The 25,705-nt window shown below is 41.8% G+C and overlaps 1 protein-coding gene across 1 annotated transcript in view; it reads left to right on the top strand.

Moving 5' to 3' along the window:
* The first annotated feature begins 490 nt into the window (after positions 1–490).
* The window catches only part of PDIA5 (protein disulfide isomerase family A member 5), a 165,976-nt gene continuing 140,761 nt past the window's right edge, over positions 491–25,705 (top strand). Inside the window, exon 1 of the mRNA XM_035129030.3 lies at positions 491–942. Coding sequence (XP_034984921.3) covers positions 871–942 — 72 coding nt within the window. The 5' untranslated portion in view covers positions 491–870. The remainder of the gene's footprint in view (positions 943–25,705) is intronic.

Below are 25,705 nucleotides of genomic sequence, written 5' to 3'. Positions count from 1 at the left end.
AGAGTATTATTATTATTATTCCTTATGAAATACTGCATTTCGATGCACTTTCCCCACAAACTACCTTCAACCCGACTTGAGGGAAAGAACAATCTAGCTGTGTTATAAACCAGTAATGTTTACGCAAAATAATGGATGCAGTCCTAAACTCCACTTACCAGGGAATAAGCTTAATTGAATTAAAAAGGATTTACTGCTGAGTACACATGGCCAGGATTTCAGTGTAAATTACCAAGAAACTGCTGCTGCTTTCGTTTTTTTTAATGTTCAAGACTAGAAGAGTTTCTAGAAAAAATAAATATAAACGATAAACCGAGATATGTCCATAGACATATTAAACCAACAAGCAGTTTGCATGCCGACCCCCAGAGTTTATTTACAAAACATGAAGAGAAAGCCCTGCCCCCTTCCAGGTATGCTAACAAAATCTTAATCAAGCATCTACATCCCCCCTCTGCTTTGCTCACCCCGGTTATTTTGAAACGACTACCAGTCAGAATGAGATTTGAAGCAGCGATTGCTCTGCTCGGACCTCAGGCTCTTAGTCTCTGCAGAGGAAGCATCTACTGCTACCCCACGGAGGACGCCCGCCGCGCGCCCCCCTTCCTATGCCAATTCGGATTAGACTATATCCTGCAGCAGACGTGTTAATCCGATACTTCTTCCCACCTGTTTCCTCGCCCGTTTCCCAACGCCTGAGCCGCCGGAGAGACTACGATTCCCAGCATGCAGCTCGGCCGCTCCGCGCTCCGCTCCAGTGTAGCAGGATTTTCCCTGTGGATTGCGCATGCCTAGCCAGACGTGGCAGCAGCACCAGCAGCCGCCAGAGCCAGCAGCTCCTCGTTCTGCCAGCGCGAGCGGCAGTCGGTGATGGGTTTGGCGGGGCGCAGCTTTGGGAGGACGAAGTGCTTCGCAGGGAGGATGTTGCTGCTCTCCCTCTTGGTAAGCGGCTGTTGCTGGGAAGCGGCTTCTGCTGCGGAGGGGCGTTTCGTGAAGGACGCGCGGGGCGGCGGAGGGCGGGGGCGAGCTGTCCGGGGCACTTGGGCTGGTACAGTGGTGCTGCTGGTGGTGGTGGTGGTGAGAACTGGTGATTCTGGAGGAGCCGGGCTCTGTGTGTGCTTGTGTGTTTGCACACAGCTCGCCTGTCAGAGTGAAAGCGGCAGGCACACATTGCTTAGGTGGCAGAAGTTAAAACTTCTTCGGCCTTTGGAAAGCGGGCGGGCGGGCAGGCGGGGTTTGTGTATGTGTGTGTGCAAATACCTCACGAGAGGAGCCGCTGCTTGCAAAGGCTCGCGCTGCTTTCCTTTCCTTTCCTTTCCCGCCTGCCACGCTTGCGAGGACCCCGTGGCCGGTTGTTGGTGAGTTGGAGGAAACCCGGCTGCTCCAAGGCAGGCTAGTTGCCGGCTGATTTATGTCTCTACGGCCACTTAACGCTCGGGTCCTTTATCAGTCCCGAGCTCAGGTTCTTCGGCTGCATGTTTTACATTGCTGTTTCTGGGATGATTATACAATATGTCCTGTAGAGCAGCACTGTTACCATTTCTCTCTCTCTCGCTCGCTTTCTCTTGAGATTCTACAGTAAGGAGAATTCCCCTACTCTGTGAGGAGGGAGAGAGAAGTGTGGCGACAACGATTAGGTTCGTTCAAATGGTTAGCTCTGGACTAAATTTTTGTGCAGAGTATCAATCGACCTATTTCCTTTCCCATTTCCTTTTAAAAATAGAAATAAAAGCAACGAACTGAATGTGCCGTGGGGAAACAAGACTACTTCTGTAGTTCAATATTTCAGGGGTAAATTAATAGATTGTAACTGTTCAATCCTATGCTACTCCAAAGCAAGTCCCTTGAGTTCAGGGAGACTTGCTCCCAGGGAAGGACAGCAGCCTAAATACTGTTTGCTGAAGCTAGTCAGAAAATGGGTTCAAGAGTGAAATAAGCACAGACAGGTCCTCTGCATGTTTACTCAAAAGATAAACCCCACTGGGGCTCTCTCCCAAGTGCATACACGCTGGGTTGCTTCCTTATACATCTTGCAATTATACATCTTGCAAGTGTGTCTTGCTTAAATTGGGACTCATTCCCTAGTCATTGTGTTTAGGATTGCAGCCTTCATTTTTGTGAAAAGAATATAAATTACAGAGTTAGGAGATAGGATGACCTGAGAGATGTGTGTATATATAGATCAGTAACGTAGAAATATTTCCTTTTCAGAGGTGGGTTGAGGAAGGATGGAGGGTTGACACTTAAGGCTCACATGGGTGTTCAAATTCCTGTGACCTTGCTTGCAGTGCAATGCACTTATCATTGTTTGCTTTCCACTTCCCTTAATTCTCTTGTGTTTTTCCTACCACCATTTCAAAACAGAAACATTTTTTAAAGTGTTTTTTCCATTTCCACTGGAATTTTGTAGACTTCCCTTATGGCTTCTCTCAATTCTCAAATGCCTACTGTTATCTCACAGAAGAATCTGAACGGTCTGTTGTCAATAATAAATCATTTCCATTTTTAGTGCTTGGAAGACACGGCTTAGGCTATCCACATTAGTCTAGTTACAGGTAGGTAGCCGTGTTGGTCTGACATAGTCGAAACAAAATAAAAAAATTCCTTCCAGCAGCACCTTAAAGACCAAGTAAGTTTTTATTTTGGTATGAGCTTTCGTGTGCATGCATCTGAAGATGAAGGGTATCTGAAGAAGTGTGCATGCACACGAAAGCTCATACCAAAATAAACACATTAGTCTGACATACCAGATTATTTTAGGTTTTGCAGTAAATGGTTTAAACTCAGACTTCATTCATTCATGGTGAAATATAACTTGGATTCCTTCTAGAGGATGGTTATATGGATATGTCTGGGTGGCATTAAAATCATGAGCAATTCCCTTGAGAATTATCAGATCTCTGTATGCATAGGTACACTTTGCACAATATGAGTTCTCATTGAATGTGCTGAGGGAAAAAAGAGAGAAGAAACCTTGAAGTTTTGGGCATTGAGTGGAAAAGCTTTATGACAGAACATTCAGAAATATCAAGGTATGGTATAATTTAAATGGATGGAGTACCACAAATGGTTTAATAACACTAGCTGCTAAAGTGGAGCTTTTTTCTGTGGTGGGAAAAAAGCTTTTACAACTCTTAATTGATTCTTTAAAGAGGCTTAACATGAATAAGTCAGAAGGTTGTTTAACATGAATGCTTGCATAAATTCTTCTTTCATTTACCCTGTGAAATTAGACTTTCTTCTGTCCCCTGACAAATAATCATAACCTAGGTAAGTTCTTAATTTTCTTACACCTGCTCAGTCAGTCAGATGTGGACTTCTGAAACAGTGACATGATAGCAGTGCAATAATTGGCCTACAACAAACAAAATGTATAATTGTGGTTGTGTTGCCATTCTCCCCCGCTCCCTTCCCCACCAATCCTTATTTGTAACCCCCACTCAACCAACTTGGTGTGATGGACACAAATGCTGTGCCATTCCTGGAAAAAGAGTTGGGTGGTTGGTTTTTACTGAAACTCTTGCTTCTGACACATTTTTATTGGCTTTGAAGGAAAAACAAAAACTCAAGCAACAAAGCCCTGGCACACTCCTAATGTGTGCAGCCAATGATAATGTGTCAACAAGATGTATTTCTTAACTTAAAAGGTAACCAGTGTCTGAACTTATTTTATCAATGTCAACATTCAGTGTGATCCTCTTTGCCACTAGGCAGATGACATCCTTGCTCTGGTTCTTACAAACATTGGCAAATGTATGTTTGGACTGTAAAATTGCAGGTGGGGGATTTCATGATGGAATGGTCCCTCAATAGGAGCCCTGTAGAAAGAAAACTAGAAAGTTGGGGAGAAGGCTCAGACTGTGTATGTATGTATGTGTAGGGAAAAGTGTCTATTCTGAAGTGGCACAGCCTGGGTACAGTTTTGGGATAATGCTAAATTAATTTCAAGAGAGTAAGGCTGAAACTTTTGGGCAAAGAAAGAGCCTGTGGTTATTTCTTGCAATGTTACTTTATTAGGTTAACTTAACACAAATGTGCATATGTCAAACAGGAAGTGTTATATGAATTTTGGTTTCCTGCTAAGAGTACGCACTCTTCCAGTCAGCTTCCAGAGCTTTGCAGAAAGTCTTAATTGAAAGAGGATTTTGTTTCATCATTTCCAAGTGTTTGGTATTTACTTCCCACCCTCTTTCAGTATCACAGTTTGATGTGCCCCCTGGACCTGGATTCCACTGTTTAGCCTTATTACAGTGGTACCTCGGTTTATGAACACAATTGGTTCCGGAAGTCTGTTCATAAACTGAAGCGTTCATAAACTGAAGCGAACTTTCCCATTGAAAGTAATGGAAAGTGGATTAATCCGTTCTAGACGGTCCGCGGAGTAACCGTTCATAAACTGAAGCGAACTTTCCCATTGAAAGTAATGGAAAGTGGATTAATCTGTTCCAGACGGGTCCGCGAAGTACTTAAACTGAAGCGTTCATAAACTGAAACATGGGTGTAATTGGTTCCGGAAGTCTGTTCATAAACTGAAGCGTTCATAAACTGAAGCGAACTTTCCCATTAAAAGTAATGGAAAGTGAATTAATCCGTTCCAGATGGGTCCGCGGTGTTCATAAACCGAAAATTCATAAACCGAGGTGTTCATAAACCGAGGTTCCACTGTACTGCTTCCTTACTCTCCGTTTCCTGTTGTATGTGGGAACTGATTTTCTTGTTCTAGATCTCAAAGTGCAGATCACATGGGTGGCCCATGTACCGGTTACCCTATTTGTATAGTGGTAGAACTAATAATAAAATAAATGTTTATTTTTCCTTATAAAAACATAACTACGTACATAGATCTGAACATTTTGTTACCCAACTGGATTTTTGCTTGTAGTACAGTATATAGTACTAGTATGCTTTGGTTTTGAGAGAAGGTGGGTTAAGCCTTCTTAAAAGAGTCAGAACGATGTAAGTTTGCTCCTCCAGTTTCCAACTTGTGAAATGCTTCTGGATATGGGTCAGTTTGGTATTTCGGGATGGGGGGTGATTGATGGGTTGGATCCTATTACTATGTAGGATATGAGCTGGATTAATCTGGACATTCAGTTCCTTTCATCAAATTCTGGCAGAACTATTTTTTTTAATAAAAAGGTTGGCCAAAGTGGAGCTACTTGATGCATGATGGAGTGGTACTGTTTTTCAACATTGGGCATCCACTATCATCTGTATGACTCAGATAGTCTGCTGTAATGGCTATTTTACAGTCCTCCATGCTGTTCTTTAATCCTGTGTGTTTCAATGCCTGCCAGGTTCTGCAGTTTTTGTTTTTTTAAAAAAAGATTCTACTGTACTCTGAACCAGGAATCAATACCCTATCCCAATATTAATATTTGCAACTGATCCCTCTTCTTGAAAGAGACCATCTTTTTACCTTTTCCATGTGCGAAATTCCCACTGTGGCCTTTTGTTTTTAGGATTGTTCAAGATCTGTTCTCAGACATGCAAGTCCTGTCGCTCTTCTCAGAACCCTTTTATTGCAGTCTTGCCCTTTCTGAAATGAGGTGAATATTACATGATAAGGTTAAATTACACGATGCTGTTGTAGATTATCCTTATTATTCTCTGTCTTCTTTGTCTAGCCCCATATTTCCTTTGCTGCTCTTATGCTGAGCTTAGGTTGGTTCAGCCAATTTCGCTCCAACAATGTATACAATGAAATACTACTTCTGAATTGTACTGTTTTGAATTTATATACCTGTATTAGCTTGGCATCATTTTGTAACAGATTTAGCTTTTTATAATTTAATACATATTTGATACTCTTGCTGCATCTTGTACAGTGGTGCAGGTCCTGTTTGCAAGGAAGTAAAACAAATTAAATATTGTTGTTATAAAAAACCCTCAAAGATATGTATGTATTTGTAACTTTTCATTTACAGGACTACACACTGAGTGCAATATTAAGCATATTCAAGCCTTTTCCTCTCCCTACCCCAACTTCTTGCAGGTTCTGGGGTTACAACTGCCAATTTAGGAAATGATCTGGAACAATTATTCTCCCTTCTTCTTGTCCAACAAAAATTGTGGCATGGGTGGGTGGGTGGAAATCATTTATTGCCATGTGCTCAAGTGGGTGATCTGCAACTAGACAAGCATTGAGTGACTTACAGTGCAGTCCTGTCTGTATGGCTACTTAGACCCTCCCAGGCTAAGTTATGCCACACAAGCGTTTGAGCTCCTAGGGAGGACATTGTAGTCGTGAGTGTTCGAAATTCCTCAGGTGTGTTTTGCTACTGGCACGGGTCCAATTGCTACTACATGGAGATCTTCGGGTGCCAGGTTGGTGACCACAGTTTAAACACCTCTGCCTTAGTCTTAGTTAATACAATTTCCATTTCCACTGTGTGACTTTCTCCTTGCTTACTGGCACAAGTGACTTAAAAGGGCAAGCTACAGTCAAGCAACGTAGTTGAGATAATAGAATCATAGAATTTTAACACTGGAAGCAGTGTTAGAAACTGGGATATTTGCCACATGGCTCCTGGAACCTGGGTTACAGGAGCAAAAACATAATGGCTAGGTTTTTCCAAGGCTTGCGCAGTCTTGCTAAGCCAAGGTTTGCTTTTGTTGGTCTTTTGTTTGTTGTACATGTTGAGTGTTTGCAAATAGTCTCACTAAAAGGGCATTATAGTGGTACCTCGGGTTAAGAACTTAATTCGTTCTGGAGGTCCATTCTTAATCTGAAACTGTTCTTAACCTGAGGTACCACTTTAGCTCCTACTGCTGCTGTGCCCCCACCACATGATTTCTGTTCTCACCCTGAAGCAAATTTCTTAACCTGAGGTACTATTTCTGGGTTAGTGGAGTCTGTAACCTGAAGTGTCTGTAACCCGAGGTACCACTGTATCCTACTGTGTTCTTGGCTTGAGATCGTGTAGTTGGAGTAGCTAATTGAACTGCTGAATATGACTGCTACTTCTCTGCAGGAAAAAATTTTTAACCGAAAAGCTTAGAATCTGACTTTGAGGAGCCTTAGTGTCCAGTCACTTCCATAATTATTGTGTGTACTACTGCTTGGAGTCAGGCCTTGAAGTTGTTTCATGCTGGAGGCCACCTTCTGCCAATTAAGCTTTCGGCTATTTGTCCGATGTAGGAAATAAAATGTTTTAAAAAGAAGACGACACTAAACTGCAGCCTTCTTATTCTTGGCTTTCTTCTTCAAAAACAGAATGTACTTGAAGTAGAACTTGACAGTTATGAATTTTTCAGCGGGTGGGGAGAGCTTTGTTTTGAAATGTTTATTCAAAGGTTTTTTTAACCTCTCTCTGAGGATGACAAAACACAGTAAGTCCTGGTTGCAGCACAGCACATTTTAGTTTGAAGTTCTTGAAGTATCTCAGTAGAAAATAAACTGAGGAGTGGAATGGTTCCAAGGAAAGTAGAATCTGGAAGCCTGGAACATGAGTCGTGTATATGTCAGGATGGTTTATGTCTACTGACATCCTTCTAGTACATAAGAGTTAGCTTAAATGGCTCCTGAAGAACCTTTCAACTTTAGTTTACTGTCATAGCTTGCTTGCATCCATTCCTCCAGCAGACTCCCCTCCTCCCACAGTGAGGATAATCTCCTCCCTCAACAACTGAACAGCAACTTGTGGTCTTGCTTCTTGAGCCCCTGATTTGGCAGAACACCTGTAAAGGAACTGAGGGTGTTCTCTTGAGGTTCTGCTGTGCTCTTATTAGATTCCTTTGAGTAGTTGCTTTGTCTCTCAAAGTGAGGGGAGAGAGTAGAGTTTTTCCCCTCAACCCTACAGGCCACTCACCAAAGGTAAACACAGAAGCAAAGTACAGAAACTTCACAGGGATACACAAGCAACCAAACTTTCCTCGCTGAATAAATAAAATCAGCTGAGTAGTACAAACAAGAGGAAAAACAATGGCATGGCACAATGCGAAAGAGGTAAGAAGTTGATGTTTGCTTCTCTTTAAATGCCAAGAGGAGTGATGGTATTCCTGTGCCCACAATTTCCTTACTTTTTTTATTTTGAGTGGATTCATACAGCCATTTGAGGTGATGGCTTATGTAATGAAGCTATTACAATTGCTGGGTGTGTGGGGAGAGTGTTCCCCCAAACTTTGACAGGTACTGCAAGGCGATAAATTGCTTGCCTCCTTGTGGATGTTTCTGAGATTTTCCAAGCAGTGATTGTGACGTTGACATGTTTTGAGATTTCCTGGAGCAGTCGTAGGTGATGGCATCAAACATTTCAGCTGCCATCTTGAAATGGTCATGTGAACTTACCCACTGAATCTCAGAAGTGTTACATTTTGAACGTGAAACACTCTTACATGCAAGTAGATATCATTGGCTACAGACGGGTTCCAGTGGCAGTGCCAGTCTTCTTGAGTGACTGACTTAGAACTTGTATGGTAGTCTCTTCATATAGAAGATATAGGCAGAATATCTAATAACCACTTCCCATTAAGTAAAAATGTACAAAGCAATCATGGTTAGGAAAACATTAAAACATACTACCGTATTTTTCCGCGTATAAGTTGACCCCTATTTTTTGAGTCCCAAATTAAGAAATAAATACTTTAAACACCACGCAGAACAACTTTGATATTTTATTAAATATTCAAAACACCGGTATATTTAGTACCATATATTTAAACATCAAACGGTGAGGCAAGCTGTGTCATGACGGCTGCTCCTGTCAGCTCAGTGTAACTCCACTGTAGCTGCAGCTCTTGCTCTCCTGCCTGTGTGTTGCACCTTTGTCTCAGTATTTACGGTATGTACCGTATTTACTCCACAAGTGCCGGCAGATGCTAACGCTGATCGAGGAGCTGCGACTGCCAGAGCTGCCTGAGTTAGTACGCTTGGGGAATGGGGGGGGTATGGGTAGCCAGAGGGCAGCTGAGGGAACCAGGTGGAAGGGACAATGTCCGGAGTGGGGGCCGCTGGGGGGGGTACCAGACCAGGGTTTGTCGTGCGACCAATAGTGAGGGGAGGCTGGGGGGAAAGAATATGGATGACGGCAGGTATTTATTTATATACCGTATTTTTCGCGCCATAAGACACACTTTTTTCCTCCTAAAAAGTAAGAGGAAATTATTATGGAGCGAATGCATGGTCCCTGGAGCTGGCTTGCCCAGGGGCGAAAAACAGATTGTGCTTTTTTTTTTAGGTAGAGCTAAAGGCTAACAAGAGGGAAAGAGCGAGTTGAAAGGAACTTGCAAGAGATTGGGGAGGGAGATAAGGGAAGGTAGCTCCCTTCCAGGCCCCGCCCCCTTGCCCAGGCCTCGATTGTTGAATGTTCTGCAGAGGGCGGCTGCAGCGACATGTGACTGGCTGATTAGATCATCTGTCTGGAAAGTGTAGAAATGGCTCCCTTTCCTTTCCTAAAGAAAATGCAGAAATGTGAGTTGAACACCACAGAAACAGGATTTTTTCCCTTTGCAAGGTAAGCTCAGCAACTTTGAGCTGATGCTCAAAAAAATGAGCTTTCCCCCTTTGCAAAAAAGCTGCACAACTGAGCTGATCCACCCCAAAACGGGGCTTTTCCCATTTGCAAAAGAAGCTGCACAACTTTTAGCTGATGCTCAAAAAAAGGAGCTTTCCCCCTTTGCAAAAAAAACTGCACAACTGTGAGCTGATCCCTCAAAAAAGGGGCTTTTCCCATTTGCAAAAGAAGCTGCACAACTTTCCTCCTCTAAAAATTAGGTACGTCTTTTGGTCAGGTGCATCTTATGGAGTGATTTATTTAATGGCAAAATTATGTGTCTTAAGACGACCCCCTATTTTAAACTTTAAAAATTTGGGGGGGAAATATCGTCTTATGCATGGGAAAATACGGTAAATTGAGAAGTGAACACAGTTTACAACAATGCCTTCCACCTTAAAAACCCCTTTGCAAGAATGGCCTGGTTTAAAATGTGGGCTAAAAACCATGATATTAGTCAATGTATATCTGTTAAAAGTATCAAGCAAGCTTTCAGCACTAATGGCTGGGTAAACTAATAATGGGTTTTGATAAGATAAGATATCTTTATTGTCATTGTCCCCTTGCGGGAACAACGAAATTACTTGGTTGCTACATCCACTCCGATAAAGCATTCCGCATAATCCAAAATTACAAAAACCTAATTAAAAACAGTAAATATAATACAAAATAACAAGTAAAATAAGATGACTTCAAAGTCCAGGCTTTCCATTTCAGGCCAAAATCGCTCTAGAGAAGAAACTGTTACTGAGACGGCTCGTTCTTGCCTGCATTGTTCTATATCTCCGTCCCGATGGCAGGAGCTGAAAGAAATGGTGACCAGGGTGCGTTGGATCTCTTGATATATCTTGACAAATTGTGATAATAGTACAATTAAAATATTTTACTGTAGATTTCTTCATAAACCTTTCATGGGTTACCCTGATGCAACCAGAAAGTTGTGATTTAATCTAGAGATTTCCCTTTTCCTGCTGTAATAAATGGAAGACTTAGGTTTTCTGGCTTTCAGTAAAAGTCAGGCTGTATTTAGCTGAGTGTGGCCATAAGCTGGAGAACACATTTTTCATCAGGAGGTGGACATCATGAGGGTAAAGGTGAATAATAAATTTGATTTGTATGAATAGTTGTCATAGCAGTGACTGTCAGGTGCTGGGCTATTTAAAGATTTTGTGTATGGTAGATCACCACCTTTTCCAGTTGTGGGTTTAAGGTAATAATGGTTAGGAGATGAGGCAGACTAACTAGAATGCCTAGGTTAATGGGGCAAGAGAAGAATGGGAACCTTGTGACCCTCCATACCTTCTTGAACTACAATTACCAACTGTTGACTATGCTGTCTGGGGCTGCTGGGATTTGGAGTCAAACAACACCTGGAAGACTACAGTTCCTCATCCCCAGACTAAGAAGTAAGGAAGAAAAACAGAATTCCATTAATAGATCCTGTGAGTTAAAACTGTGCTGTTACCATAGTTATTCTCCATAATTTGTAAAGTGGTGTGCTTTCCTACGAAGTAGGTCACTTGTACAGTGCAATTCTGTGCATGCCTTCTTGGAAGTATGCTTCACTGAGTTCAGTGGAGGCGATTCTCAGGTAAGTATATATAGGATAGCACCCTAAATCACATTTTCTAATAAAGCCACGGTGGCTGTAAAGTAGTAACAAGCTCAAGGCACAAAGCAAATTTTTGACTTAATTAGAATTTGAACCCAGGTGTGTCAGAGATAAGTTCTAGATAAAGGAAAGATTTAGGTTTTGTATCCTGAAGAGTATATAAGAATAGACAGGCAGTGAAATAAGCTAACTGCTTAAGGAGAATGAATATTGTCAACAATAGCTCTCAACATTATCTAAAATGTCAGAAACGGTTATTGGCTTTGTGTAGGATCACAGAGGTGGATTTGACCTTAAAAGATTCCTCCAAGCTTTGAAAGCTAGCAGAGGATGCTATGTGGAAAGTTACATAACCAGCCAGAAATGTTATGGTGCATCCAATGATAGCAGCAGATGAGTTAATCCAGAGTTCTCCATAGTATTTTGATATTGGCTAACTGTTGCATCATGGATGTGTGATGCAGTGTTAGGATTTTTATTTTGGAGATTGTGAAACACTTGACTAAGATGATATGGAAGTTGTTGGTAGATGCAGGTTAGATTTCAAAACGTGAGGGTCCCCCCCCCCTTTGATGATTTACAAATTGATTCTAATAGTACAATTATCATAGTTCAATTCTATTTATATTTACTCAGAAGCAAGTGCTGTTGAGCTCAGCGGGGTTTACTGTCGGGTCAGTCGGGGGCAGGAACGATCCACAGGCATAATGTAGGAATGAATCCAGCCCGTCTCTCCCATCAGTGTTCAGCGTGCAGCTCTAGGGAGTTCTGACAGCCCTGCCCAACAATTTATTACGACTCTGAGCACATACTCAGAGTCGAGCAGAGATAAAACGCAGACGGACCCAGGCTGAGGTTGTGTACTAAAAACTACTTTATTAAGCATAAGGCAGAACAAAAGGAAAACATGTCTCCTCTCGCTGAGAGAAGTCCGAAGGGAAAAAACGGAAACAGAATACAGCAAACACCCGCTCCCGTGATTCCGACAATCTTTGCTGGAATGTATAACACAGGCATGTGACCTGCACAGTATATAAACCTACCTATACACAGTGAGAGGACTTTACTCTGTCATTAACTTCACTGGCTTCCAGTTTGTTTCAAAGTGTTTGGCAGCTGGCTACATGAGAGAGGGCCTTTTCTGTGGTGGTTCCCAAATTATTGAATTCTCTTGTGCTTGCCTGGCACCTTCATTGTGCACATTTAGGTGCTGGGCAAAGCCCACCCACTTTTCACAGGCTTTTATTAGATCCTTCTAATTTTAGCACCCACCCAAATTGTTTGTCTGTGTGTTGCCGTTCTCATTCTTTCATGGTTTTAATTTGATATGTTGACTCTCTTATATGTATTTATTTTGGAAGCCCCCATGAGGCCACCTGTCCAAAGGCAGAGAACTGTTTCTGCAAATAAACAATAAAGTACCATGGTATATTGGCAGGTGAGCTAGTAACATCTGAGGACTCATTTGCATGCCTGTTTTAGCTGCTGCTTCAAAGTTAGGAGTCTGTGCAGGTGTATGTGTATGTGTGCAGATTTTGCTCAGTGATGTACTCGGCTCCCTGAATTAATTGATGAGGGAGGGAAGCCTTACTTTGGTTGGTTGATCATGCCAACTGATTAGATGAAAGTTTGCAGCTGTAAATACATGGTGATTCCCTCAGTGCCAGTGGACACTCTTCCCTTTCCCACCTCATATGGTTTTTCAAAGTTCAGGATTATCATTACTCTTTCCCTCCTTTCTTTACAACATATACCTGTTTTTTATAAGAGGCTTAACCCCAAGAGCTCTTTTCTTTCCATTTATATACAAAACTAAGCAGAGAGTTCGCTTTTCAGGTGGCAGTAGCAACTGAGGCTGACAGTTCTCAGCTGAAATCAGTGTCAATATCTCCTTTAAATCAGGATCCTTTGCAGTACTCGGATCTGCCCTGAAGTTGTTCATTTTTGTCTTGGAAGCCATTTTGCCACTGGTGTTTTACTGCAAGAGCGTTTCAGGTTCCCAAATTGACGAACAAGGAATTCATTAAGTTGGATTTTCAGCACAAAGCGGTAACTTGTCTTGCAAGTTTTATCATGGAAGTGTCGTCTTCATTCATGATTAATCAAGAATACCTTTTTTGCCTTCGCATTTTGTAAGTGCATTTAAATTTAATTGAGCAATCTGTCAATGAAAAGTCAGATGACCAAGTTAACACTTTCAGTTGAATGACAGGGCCTATCATGTATTCTTTATGTAAGAATTCGGAAAAGAATAGGTTTCCGTTTCTTTGGAAATCTGGACTGGGCCTCTATAGTAGTCAGTATCACAGGCTGCATAATTTTAGTGGCAGTGCTTGTCACCCATTTCCTTGCCTCTGGTGTTAAACAAATGCATTGAGTCCTGTAGTTTTTGGAATTACTATCATTACTGTGATGATGAAGACTTGAACAGTCATAAGCAATGGTGCTAATAATACAGTGTCAAGATAGATATTTCAAAACAACTGTAATTTTTTTGCCCCATAACACGCACCTGACCATAAGACGCACCTAGTTTTCAGAGGAGGAAAACAAGAAAAAAAAAATATTCTGAATCACAGCCTCCTCAGGAGGAGAGCGATCCCTGCAGAGGCTTGGGAGGGAAGCTGCGCACCCACCACCCATATGGTTGACGGGGCACAGCTTCCATCCTAAGCCTCTGCAGGGATCGCTCTCCTCCCGCGGTGACTTGGGAGGTTTTCCTTCTCCCCACATTTTTCTCCCCCTCCCCAAGCAGCACAGGCCCCTTTTCCAGCCTCCTCCTCTCCGTCCCTTTCTCCCAAACTCCTCAGGCGATGCCTGCAAATTTCTCCCCATCGCTGCCTCTCCTTTGCCTTCTACCATGACTCTCCACTCACGGCAACCTACCTTCTCTCCCTTCGCCTCACTTCTCGGTCGGTCCCCCTTTTCTCCGTCCTCTTCCTCCCCTCTCTCGGCAGCTGCCTCTTCTCACCATCTTCCGGCCAACATCCCTGGAGCCATCAGGGGAAAGGGGAGGCCGTCGGCAAAGCCTCTCTCAAAGAGAGCAGCCCGGGAGTGTGAGGCAACGGCACACAACCTGCCCGCTGCTCACAAACCTTCCCGGGGCTTCAGGGGAAAGGGGAGGCCACCGGCAACCCGGGAGGGCCGGGCAACGGTGTGCACCGCACTAGGGTGATTTGGCTCCAGGGACCACACATCCGGTCCATAAGACGCACAGACATTTCCCCTTACTTTTTAGGAGGAAAAAAGTGTGTCTTGTGGAGTGAAAAATACAGTAACTATAAAATGTGTTTACTGTGACTGATATTTGTAGCATATTTTTGTTGAATTAGAAGGACTTTCTGTTGACGTACCAGTTTAATCCATTTTTCAGAGATGAGAAGCATGGTGTAGATAAGTGCAAATTGCTAATGTTCAACAAGCTCTATCTGCTATTATAATCAGTGCAGCAAAATAGAAACATCTTGCTTGAAATGCACCAGCAACACAAAGAAAATATTGCAGTGCTGTTCTTAAAGCTGTTCTTAGTTTTATGTCCTTGTGTGTTTTCTCCAATTTCATGACTTCTACCTGTTGGGGAGACTTCAGGCTGAAATGATTGAACTAGACTATATTGGCAAGTTTGATTCTATTAATTTAGCACTTAATTAAGAGCAGGTATTTCTCTCCCAATGTGTTAAATTAACAAGCAGCCCTAGGAAGATTGTATTAGCAGTAATTATCGCTACTGGGTACAGTCATCAGTATTTTATATACCTTTTAACTAGGTTTAGAAATAACACAAAAGGTCCCCCTTGTGTTATGGTCTTCAACCCCTGTTATGCTGTCTGCCAACTAAAGATATGGCTTCATAGATCTTACAAATTCCTGAGGCACCACAATGAATGGTTAACATTTAAGGTGCCACAAGGCTCCTGATTTGATTGAGAAGCCTGCAAGCCAAGACTCTTCATAAATGAGAGCACTGCAAAAGCTTTTGCCACAATAAATGTGTTTGGGGGTTTTATTCGTGGAAGTCTCATCTTGGTTGTAACATATTAGTTCAGTGTCTAACCACTGTGGTTGCATCACTGGTGCGTGTTGAAGTACAGGCAACCGAACAATCATTGCTGCGTGCACTGCATCTGCTTCTCTTGTCTGGCACAGCCCTTGACACGTTATATTTTGTCTTTCTATAATATCCTCCCACTGCTTCTTGGCCTGCAGATCCCCTCCTTTCAGGACTATAATCTGTTCTTTGAGACTTGAATAAAGCTATGCACACATACATCTTTGACTCCCAAGAACTGCTGGAGGGCTCTTACAGTGCAATCCTATACATGTCTACTTGGAAGTACCTCTAGATATCTAGATAAATGTTATAGATTTGTAGCTTTAATTTTTGCCCTATGGACCTGGAACTTTTGTTGCTGCCAGGCTATTCTGCTCCTGGATAGAAACATGGACCAGCTACATAGCAGCCTGTTCACTCTGGAGCAACAGAAGCACAAGTACACAAGCTCCAACCGCATTGGCCACGTAGGGTGTGTGTGTGTGCGTGTGTGTTATTTAGACAAACCATGCAGGACATTGCTTGAAATCTCACATTCTTTTAATTGGGTACTACTTTTCATGGTGTGTAACCTGGAAGTGGAACTCTGCGCTTCCAGGATACATTTGTGCCCCTTTATCAGACTCTACCAACTACTTCTATGCTCTTCAGTGCTGGATTTTGAAAAATAGCCAGGTATAGAAATACATTTTAGTTAGGCAGGCAGAGGATTGGATGTAGTTGTGGCTGTAACCTTCCCAAAAGTCAGCATAGGCTTGTGGCACTGCCCACTGCATGATAACACTCCATTATGAATCTTCCTCAAGATGGCAACCAGTTGGCTTTTGTGGCTAACTTGGCTGCTCATTACTCTTCCTGTTAAATATTGGTAATTCTCATCAACCTGGAAGGGGAGTTATATGGGTTAATTAGTTAATATTGGTGCTGGATTTGAAGACTTTGCTTCCTGTATATGTGCTAAGTATTATTAGGGGTAATTTGTTCCCATCACTGACTCCCATTAGTGTGTTAATATGCTCATCGAGTAGCTCTAGGCTTCCATGGAAACTAATTTCTAACATAATAATGTGGCAGACGCGCTCTCTTTTTCCCCTCTGACTGTCCCTAATTGTTAAAATTATACAAATATATTCTTTTTACAAATGGTATCTGGAACAAATATTAACCAGAGTGTTAATGAAATAATATTGTGTTGAGTTTGATGTGGAATTGAATTCCACATACTGTACATAGAGAGAAGGAAAATTTAGTCAGCGCAGGTAATTGACCATATTACAATAATTTGTAAATTAGTAAATAGTTGTGCTGGCTTTCCTTCACAAAGCATTTTAAAATTGGCAATGCGGCACAATTAATTGGCTACCCAGAGCCTTGAAAGAACTTGTAGCGACAGATACTATGGTTAGACACATTTCCTAAAAAACAAACAAAAACCCCCCCCCAAAAACCCCTTTCAGCATTTAACTACTGTGTATTCATGGGTAAGCTCCATTCAGTGACTCAGTGGCCCTGTAGTTACATTATCCTTATGCTACAAATGGGTGACTACTGGAAATGCCACTTTAAATAGAATATCTTTGCTGTTTGTCCTCCACATTGCACACATAATTTATTTAATACACTCATTTGCTGCCTTTCAATACGTAATTCTTCCTATGGTGGGTTACAGTCTGACAGTCAAAATAGAACTGGAAAATACAGTAAAACATTTAAAACAGTATAATCATTTCAATATAGTATAATTAATCAACATTGTTAAAATCAGCAAGCCCCAAAATAATCCAGCATAATATAGCAAGTACCGCCACCAGAACCCAACCCACAATATTGGCCTACATCTGAGGCCAAATTACTAGGCCAGAATATGGAGGTGAGTTTTTAAGGCCTGCTTAAAATTATCCTGGAATGGGGCCTGTCTAATATGAACTGGAATTTACAAATTCTATAAATTAGCGAACTCCTTAAGAACCTTCCTGTTTTCATATTTATATGTAAAAGTAATAAGAAGTAATACAGCCAGTAATGCACCTTTGTGTTTTTCCTTCTAGCTCTGCATGTAACTTTTATGTGAGTTTTTCAATTACAGCTACAGTGGTACCTCGACTTACGAACAACTCAACAACCGAATTTTTCGAATTACGAATGGGGGTAATGGTCGCGCGCTTACGAATGTCTCGACATCCGGAAAAAAAACACGGCAGTTTTAGATAGGGATTTTAAACTTACGAATTTTTCGATAGGGTTACTTCGACTTACAAATTTTTCTGTTTTCAATGCATTCCTATGGGAAATCACGTTTCCAATGGCGTTTTTCGACTTACGAATTTTTCGACTTACGAAGGTGCCTTCGGAACGGATTAAATTAGTAAGTCGAGGCACCACTGTATTTAGTACCGGTACTGTATCAGGACAAAGTAGACCCTTTTGGGTCATTCCAGAAGTTAGCAACCAACGGTTGTTTGTATTGCAACCAAAAGGTATCCTATCAGATTTTTATTTAGCAGTTCTGCATCCTAACCCATAAACAAGCTTATCAGAGCTACTTCTAGGGCCCTTTTTGGTTGATTGGTTAGTAATTTTAGCTATTTTTCCAATAGTCAAAATGTGGACCTGGGTGCAGGTCCACCACATACATTTTAGAATAGGCATGGCCAAACGTGGCCCTCCAGCTGCTTTGGAACTACAATTCCCCTCATCCCTGACCACTGGTCCTGTTAGAAATGATGGGAGTTGTAGTCCCAAAATAGCTGGAGAGCCAAGTTTGGCCATGCCTGTTTTAGAAGAACCTTTGTCCCCACACCTCTGCCAGCAAAGCATCAGAAAAAAATTGTATAATAGCCTGAGAAGGGTAAGGTACCCTTCTCACATAATTTGCAGCATCAGTTATTTGCTAGCATTCATGGTGCTCTCTTTGTCTCTTTTTGTCTCTCTCTCTCTCTCTCTCTCTCTCTCTCTCTCTCTCCGTGTGTGTAAAGTAAATTGTACTTCATTTGTGTTACTCTACAGTGCAGTAAACAGCTCTTAGACTTACTGCTTCTGTACACCATCAACCAAATAGTTTGATTCTACTCAACTGGTCACTAGAAACTGGCTTCATTCAAATATTGTGCCAAAACATAGTTTATGCTAACCATAGCTAAGAATCCACACTGTCATTTGACCTCCAAAATACAGGAAAGGCAAGCCGTGGTTAGAGCTACTTTTGTAGTTTTGTTTTCCAGTTGCTCAGCACATGACTTCATAACTTCACTTCTGTCTCCATGGAGCAGCTGCCGTTTGGTTCAGAGCAATGACTACCACTGGTTTGTTAATGGTTTGTCAGTATAAACAAAAAAGCAAGCCGCAGTCAGCTCACTTGTGGTTTGCAAACCAGTTTCAAACTGTGGTTTGGTATCTTTGTTTGCCAGTTTCTCACAAGTCACGGTTCAGTCATTAAAAATAAAACCATGGTTTGGTGTAACATCTGAATAAAGTGATTGTTGTTATGCTGTGTAGTGTCATCCTCTTGTTGCCCAGCTTGCTACCACTGGGCGACCCTATCAAATGTCTTTTCTTTTTCTGTCAGGGTCTACAATCTTATTCTGGCAGCAGGAGACGGGGATTAGCCTCTTTAGAACATAGATGCCATATGCTTCTCTGTTACTTTTAACTTGTACTATGTAGTCATGAAATTTCAGGACAGTATCTAATGTTCCTGTTTTACTAGCGGAAGAGACTTGCAGAACATAACTCTTTCCTCCTCAACCTTGTAGTAGTCCTCTGTACACCCTCTAGAAAGTTGGGCGACTCTTGGGAGCAGATTTTGGGAACATGTTGGTGGAGGAGAGGAACCTTGTTGCATGAGTGGAGTTGCAGAGCATTGGATGCAACCATCCAAGGGGTTCTTTTCATAACCCTGACAGAATGGTAAGGATAGAGCTACAAGAGACCCCAAGGGCAGTTGCTTAGCAACCATTCCATGACCCCTGGGAAAACTTAGAAATGACTGAGAAGCATATGGTATGTATGCTCTCTGGATAGCTTTTTCTTTTGCTAATGTTTCTAAGACCAGAATGAGATAAGTAGCCTTTGTCAGGAACATGGAGGCTTTTCACAAGATATTTGTATCTTTAATTGTTGGCAGACCATGCAAGGGTGCCTCACAGAAAACAAGAAGCCAATAACTTAACTGGTTCGTTTAGTATAATGGCAACCAGTATAATGAGCAGGGTAAATGACTCCTAATTTATTGTTCTTTACCAACCTAAAACTTCTTTTTCATCAAATGTTGACCCATAATATTTTCTGTAGCAGTCCAAGTTTTGGCTATCCCAAATACCCAACCTTGGTTGACTTTAGACAAATATGCAATGCATTTTTGTTCCAACAGGATTTTCCAATCAGTTTTAGCGCTGCAAATTTTGGCTCCATGTTTGCACGAGATTGTTTCCATTTTAGAATTGACTATTTTTAATTGTAATTTTGTATTGTGTGCTTTAATAATGAGGTGAACTGCCTTGAGATGAGACCCAATAAAGGAATGGACTTTTTTAGGGAGGGCTTTTTTCAGTACTAAGAGATTTTGACTAACACAGAGTTCTACAGTGAAACTTAGCAAAAACTGAGTTATATCAAAGCTAGATATCATCTTTACAAGATAAAAAGCTGAGATTCTTATTTGAAGTGTGCTGTTTGATGTAACATACCTGGTAGACATGGAGTCTCAAAATGTACATGCCTTTTGATCACAATAGACAACACAGAATCTGGACGTCTCGGTTAAAGAGAATCCTGAGAATCTCCACCTTCCTATAAAAAGCTGGTAGCTAAGTTGGCCTTCATGGTGTGTTTCAGAACTTTCCATGGTTAGGAGCAGGACCTCTGCATGCTTTGAGTTTTTTCGTTTGTTCTCAGTCTCTTTCATTTCACCCACATTCATGTTTTATCATTAGTGTTCAATAAATACTTGTCAACTCTCTACATTAGTGATGTCTCTGTGGTCCTACAGTTGCTGTTGGACTGCAGTTGCCACCAGCCCCAGCTAGTATGGTCAATGGTAGGGGATGATGGGAGTCATCTAACCTTTAAGTGGGTGCCCTCAGGAGCTACAGTTCCACTCCCTGGAGGGAGTGGCAAAACATTCACTAGTGAGGTCATAGTAGTACTATGGATTAGGGTTTTGGACTGAGGAGTTTCATTCAGCTATGAGACACACTGAGTGAAACTGGGCCAGTGAGTGGAACACCTTCCCATCAGATGTCGAAGAGATAAGCAGTTATACAACTTTCCGAAGACATCTGAAGGCAGTCCTGTATCGGAAAGTTTTTAATGTTTGATGTTTTACTGTGTTTTTTATATTCCATTGGAAGCTGCTCAGAGTGTCTGGGTCAACCCAGTCAGATGTGCAGGGTGTAAGTAGCAAAATATTATTATTAGCCAAGCAGTTATCCAAACTATAATGTGTAGGTCTGTAAATTGTACTTGGCTATTCTCCTCTTGTGTGAGGCTTGCCTCTCAGTTTTTGGTTCAGCACTGAACATAGCTTGCTGTGATGTCCAAATAAGCCAAGTGTGGTTAATGCTTGTAAACCTAAAATCAGAAACCCACTTCAAACTGTGGTGGAAAACTGAGAGAGAAGCAATGAATGTGAAGGCAGTGTGAATATATGGCTCATTTTCAATCCTCTAAACCAGGCATATCCAACTTACATGAGACTGCAATCTACTCCCACTATAAATTGACCAAAATTGTTGAGCTTTTTTGCGTGGGAGGCTTCACCAAAGTTGTCAAGCTTTTCTTTTCTTTTTAAACTTTTTTCCGGGTAGATCAACCAGGAACACGTGATCGCCTGGAGATGCCCAGCAATTGACCAGTAGATTGTGATAGACCGGTTGGACATGCCTGCTCTAAACCGTGGTTTGGAGGGTTGCCTGAATAGACCGTAGAAAAAGTTTCTACCTAGCAGTGAGGATAACACATGGTCACCCTGAAGTCAGAAGAATGGTGCAATAAAGCTGTCTAAAACACAATAATTTTTGGCTTAATCAGGAGATTTTAGAATAAAATGATAGATCCCCATATTTAGAAGTTTCATCCTTTCAATGTATGCATCTCCTAGGGCGGGGGTCATGGCGCTTCTCCCATTTCTCCATGGGTGATTTTGTCTGGAGAATTCTTAGACAGTGTTAGCTATTAATCATGAACAAAAACTGGGGCTTGTTCTACTAATCGCTTTATGTCTCGGGAGACATTTCTTACTGATGGTTGAGTGATCAAGGTGATTGCAGCTCAGAATGTAAATAGCAATGGAAGGGAGCTTTTGTGATGGGAAAGGAAGCAATTATTGCACAAGGTCAGGAGTAGTTTGCATGATAAGCAAAAGGGCAGAAAAGCATGCCATCAAATCCTAGTGTGTTTTCTGTCCTTCTCTATCTTGATTTGGGGAGACACTGCTTTAGGTAAGCCTACAATGGCAGAGCTGTAGGTAGTTATTTGTGTGAAGATTTAAATTAAACATGCTTGGTTTGGGGATACTTCTGTTGCTCACTTTTGAGAATCTGTCTTAGACTGTGGTGCTTTGTTGCATGTGACATCCATTGAAGCATGTACAAAAATGTACAGGTGGGGTTCTGTTATGTCACCCAGTGTGAGATGCAATTTGAAGTTGATTGATCAAAGGAATGGGGTGCTACTATGCTTATGTCTTTTGAGTGCCTTTTTGCTGGTGGTTTATGGGGCTTTCTCAATGGCCTATACTGTAAGTGGCTTATGCCATTTTGTACATTCTCCCTCCTCTTTTGTTCTCCTTGTCTGTGGTCGCTACCTTCAGCACTTCCATCAAAATGAGTTAGCAGTTGGTGGTGGCACTATTTTGCTCTGCACAGTCTTCTCAAGGAAACATTATTGCCTCCCTCTCTCTATTCAGCCTATTCTGTTTGTTATTCAGGGAAGTGACATTGAATAGGTAAGCCACAGATACAGTCATACCTTGGTTTAAGTATGCCTCGGTTTGAGTATTTTCAGTTTAAGTACTCCCCGGACCTGTCTGGAACGGATTAATCCACTTTCCATTACTTTCAATGGGAAAGTTCGCTTCAGGTTAGGTACGCTTCAGTTTAAGTACTCCACAGACCGTCTGGAATGGATTAATCCACTTTCCATTACTTTCAATGGGAAAGTTCGCTTCAGGTTAAGTGTGCTTCAGGTTAAGTACAGACTTCCGGAAGTTTAAGTACTCCCCGGACCTGTCTGGAACGGATTAATCCACTTTCCATTACTTTCAATGGGAAAGTTCGCTTCAGGTTAAGTGTGCTTCAGGTTAAGTACAGACTTCCGGAACCAATTGTGTTTGTAAACGGAGCTACCACTGTAACTGCATCTGTTCCCAAGTATGCTACTTCTCTCCAGAAGCAACTTGCATCTCACAGTATTCTAATCTAAAATGAGTGTATCTGATGTATTAACCTTAGAACTTATATGACCAAGGCAAATAACTTTGACTGAAAATATGATTTAGGTGCTCCGGTCATTCAGGTATTTTAAAATGTATACTAGCTTTTTTTTTAACATATTAACATAATGATTTAGATTGTCCCAAATCTGTGCTTTGAGCTTTAAAATGGTGCCAAGATTGCCTTGGCATGGAGAATTTTTGGTTTGCCAACAATTGCATTTTAAAAGTGTGGGTACTGAATAGAAAAAAGAAAAACTTGTGTGGGAGGAAGGAAAAAAACAAGTCAACTTGCAAATACTACTTTATCGAGAATGAGTGGGATGTGGAGGGTAAACCCTTCTCTTCTGACAGTGTTCAAGGAGCTGCATGTTAATTGAGTTTATGTGAAACTGAAGGGAGGGGCTGTAGCTCAAAGGTGGAACACAGGCTTCATGTGCAGAAGTGTCTCTAGCCTAGCCCACTCCTTGGCACCAGGTAGCAGGTGATCTCTGACTAAGATCCTGGGTAGTCATTCCAGTCAAGAGCATGGAATGCTGGTAGCTGAGAACCCAAAACAAGATTTGAACTTGCAGATACGCAGCAAGTTGGTTTACTACACGGATGAGAGAGACTTTATTATTGAGCTTACTCTGTGGCATTGATGGTAAAGCAGAAGCAATACTTAGCTGTCAAAATGGGGTTGTCTTGTACCCCCAGTAGTGTTTCCAGGGCAGTGTCTCTCACTGCTGCAGAAATGTTACATCTGCATACAGAGTTAAGCTTTCACATTTTATTACTGTAAAGTACTGGTGTCTAGAGGGCCTGAAGGAAAACTCTTCTGCTTCAGGAAAGCTTGCTACATCTTAAAATGTGTGTCAGTCTGCAGGGCCAACAAGGTTACAAACATCTTGCACTTCATGTGCTTAGTGTGGCTCACCAGAGAATTCTGTTCTAGTAGCATAATTGCTTTCTGTCTCTGTGTATAGTTTACAATCTATGGGTCAGGAGCTTGACTTAGCATGCAAAACCCCATCAGGGCCCAAGTTGGGTCAAGCTGATTTTTACACACATTATCAGTGAAGCGGATGAGACAAAATCACTAGCTGAGAGTGAGCTGTACAGGGAATCTGAGGGCTGTGGGTCATTTGGAACACCTGGTCTGTTCCTAGCTGGAAAACCGCAAGGCAATAGGTTCAAGATCAGGCATAGGCAACCTTGGCTCTCCAGATGTTTTGGAACTACAACTCCCATGATCCCTAGCTAACAGGGCCAGTGGTCAGGGATCATGGGAGTTGTAGTTCCAAAACATCTGGGGAGTCAAGGTTGCCTATGCCTGCTCAAGATGGTTGCAGCAATAGGGAGCAGAATGTTTCTGTGCTATGATTTGTAACTGGCTACTTATTTCCCACTTTGTTGACACGTGACCATAGCCTGCTCATGTTAAGCAGTGTATTGTGTAATTGGGGAACCAAGAAAAATGTCGTGGCAATACCTTCTTGTGATCAGAGCAACTCCAAAAACACATACATCTCTAAGTAATGGAGGGTGCCACCCTTTGGTTTTGTTATAAGCAAAAATCTGCTCTTATTCCCTTATGGGGTACACAAGAGCCTTATTGGGTTCTTCATCGGTCAGAGAATGTAACAGAGGCCAACCAGAGAATTTTGAGAAGCAAAGCCTTTATTTTTGCTGTTGCAGCAGGGTCCTTCCCCTCACGCAGGAGAACAAGGAAGGAACCCAGAACAAAAGAGAATCTCCACTTTTATCAGTTTTCCCATCACTAAGAAACACCCCCAATACATAATTCCTACATCACAGCTATGTAATCAATACCTCACAAAAAGGAGGGTTCAAGGTAGAAATCTGAGCACTTTTGACACCTCTCCTAGTCCTCCTCTCACCCCTCCCAGGTGTGAATTCCTAAACACAAAGATAAATTAACATTTTCATAAGAGTTGATCACTGTCTTTTGTTCAGAGGAGTCTTCCATTGTGAATGAGATGGCTAGCAGTCTGGCATCATTGATGAGGAATTATGGCTCCCAAGTTGCTAGTCATGTGGAAATGTGTGCATATGCTGATCCTTAAGCCTTCCTTAAGGCAGGGTTGCGTCCAAGCGGGAGGGGTGAGGGTCTCTGGAGTGGAGTGGAGGATTCTGGGTAGTTGCAGCTGTCAAATTCGGTCACCCCTCTCTGTTCATTAATAATGGTGTCCTGCTTCCCACCCCATATAATTTTCTATAACAGTTTCTAGCTCTGACTTTTTGCAGAGTTCAGCATTTAGCTGAATGCCCAGTATGATCTGAAAGAAGGAGAAAACAAAGTGGCTGTGACAGAGTGATTTGCCCAAGACCATCCAATTAGCTAAATGACTAGATAGTGATGTGAGTTCAAGGCCTTGTAGCTTAAGCCCAACAATGCTACAACCCTGCATATGGTGGAAAGTTACAGTCACCAGCTTGGTGTGGGTAACCAGCTGGGCAGGCTAGCATTTTACAGTGAGTGAAACAGCTCTCTGAGTCTCACAGTTACTGTGTGAAACCTCCAGAACAGGTTGTGAATGGTTGAAAATCAAGTTAAATTATTTACAATAGTCATGTCATAAGGTGGGCTTTTCAGGTGCTTGTAAAAGGGAGCTGAATTTTGTGTAGACACTGCTGCCCTGGTCAAGTGTAAGCCAGTTTTGCAGCTTTATAAAACTTGAAAAATGCACCCTTACACAAGCCCTGCATCTTTTTAACCAACATCAAATAATTCTCATGTTTATCTGGAATGCAGGCAAGTGGTCTCTCAATGCCTACATGAGCAACAATTCTACAATTTACAGAGATTGCTGGAAAATTTAAAGGAAGAACTCGAGGGACTATCTCACTAATAAATATTGCCCTGAAGGCTAAATGGAAAATCTAAAAAAAACTGATAATTATTCAGCTCTGAAGATCAGGGAAAGAAGAAGAGGAGAGAGAGAAAAACACTTTAGATAAAAGTGGTAGTCTTGTAATTTCTTGCACATTGGTTTCAACACCCCAGAGTCATTCAATCTGAATATAGTACATGAATCCCAGAGCTTATGTTCCCTCAGGCCTTTACAAAGTGAATAATTTGTAACTGCAGAATCTGATTATAAGTTCCACGTTGG

Source organism: Zootoca vivipara, chromosome 1 (genome assembly GCF_965207765.1).
Source record: "Zootoca vivipara chromosome 1, rZooViv2.hap1.1, whole genome shotgun sequence".
NCBI lineage: Eukaryota > Metazoa > Chordata > Lepidosauria > Squamata > Lacertidae > Zootoca > Zootoca vivipara.
Note: the sequence above shows the minus strand (reverse complement) of the source record. Positions and strands in the feature narration are given on the sequence as shown.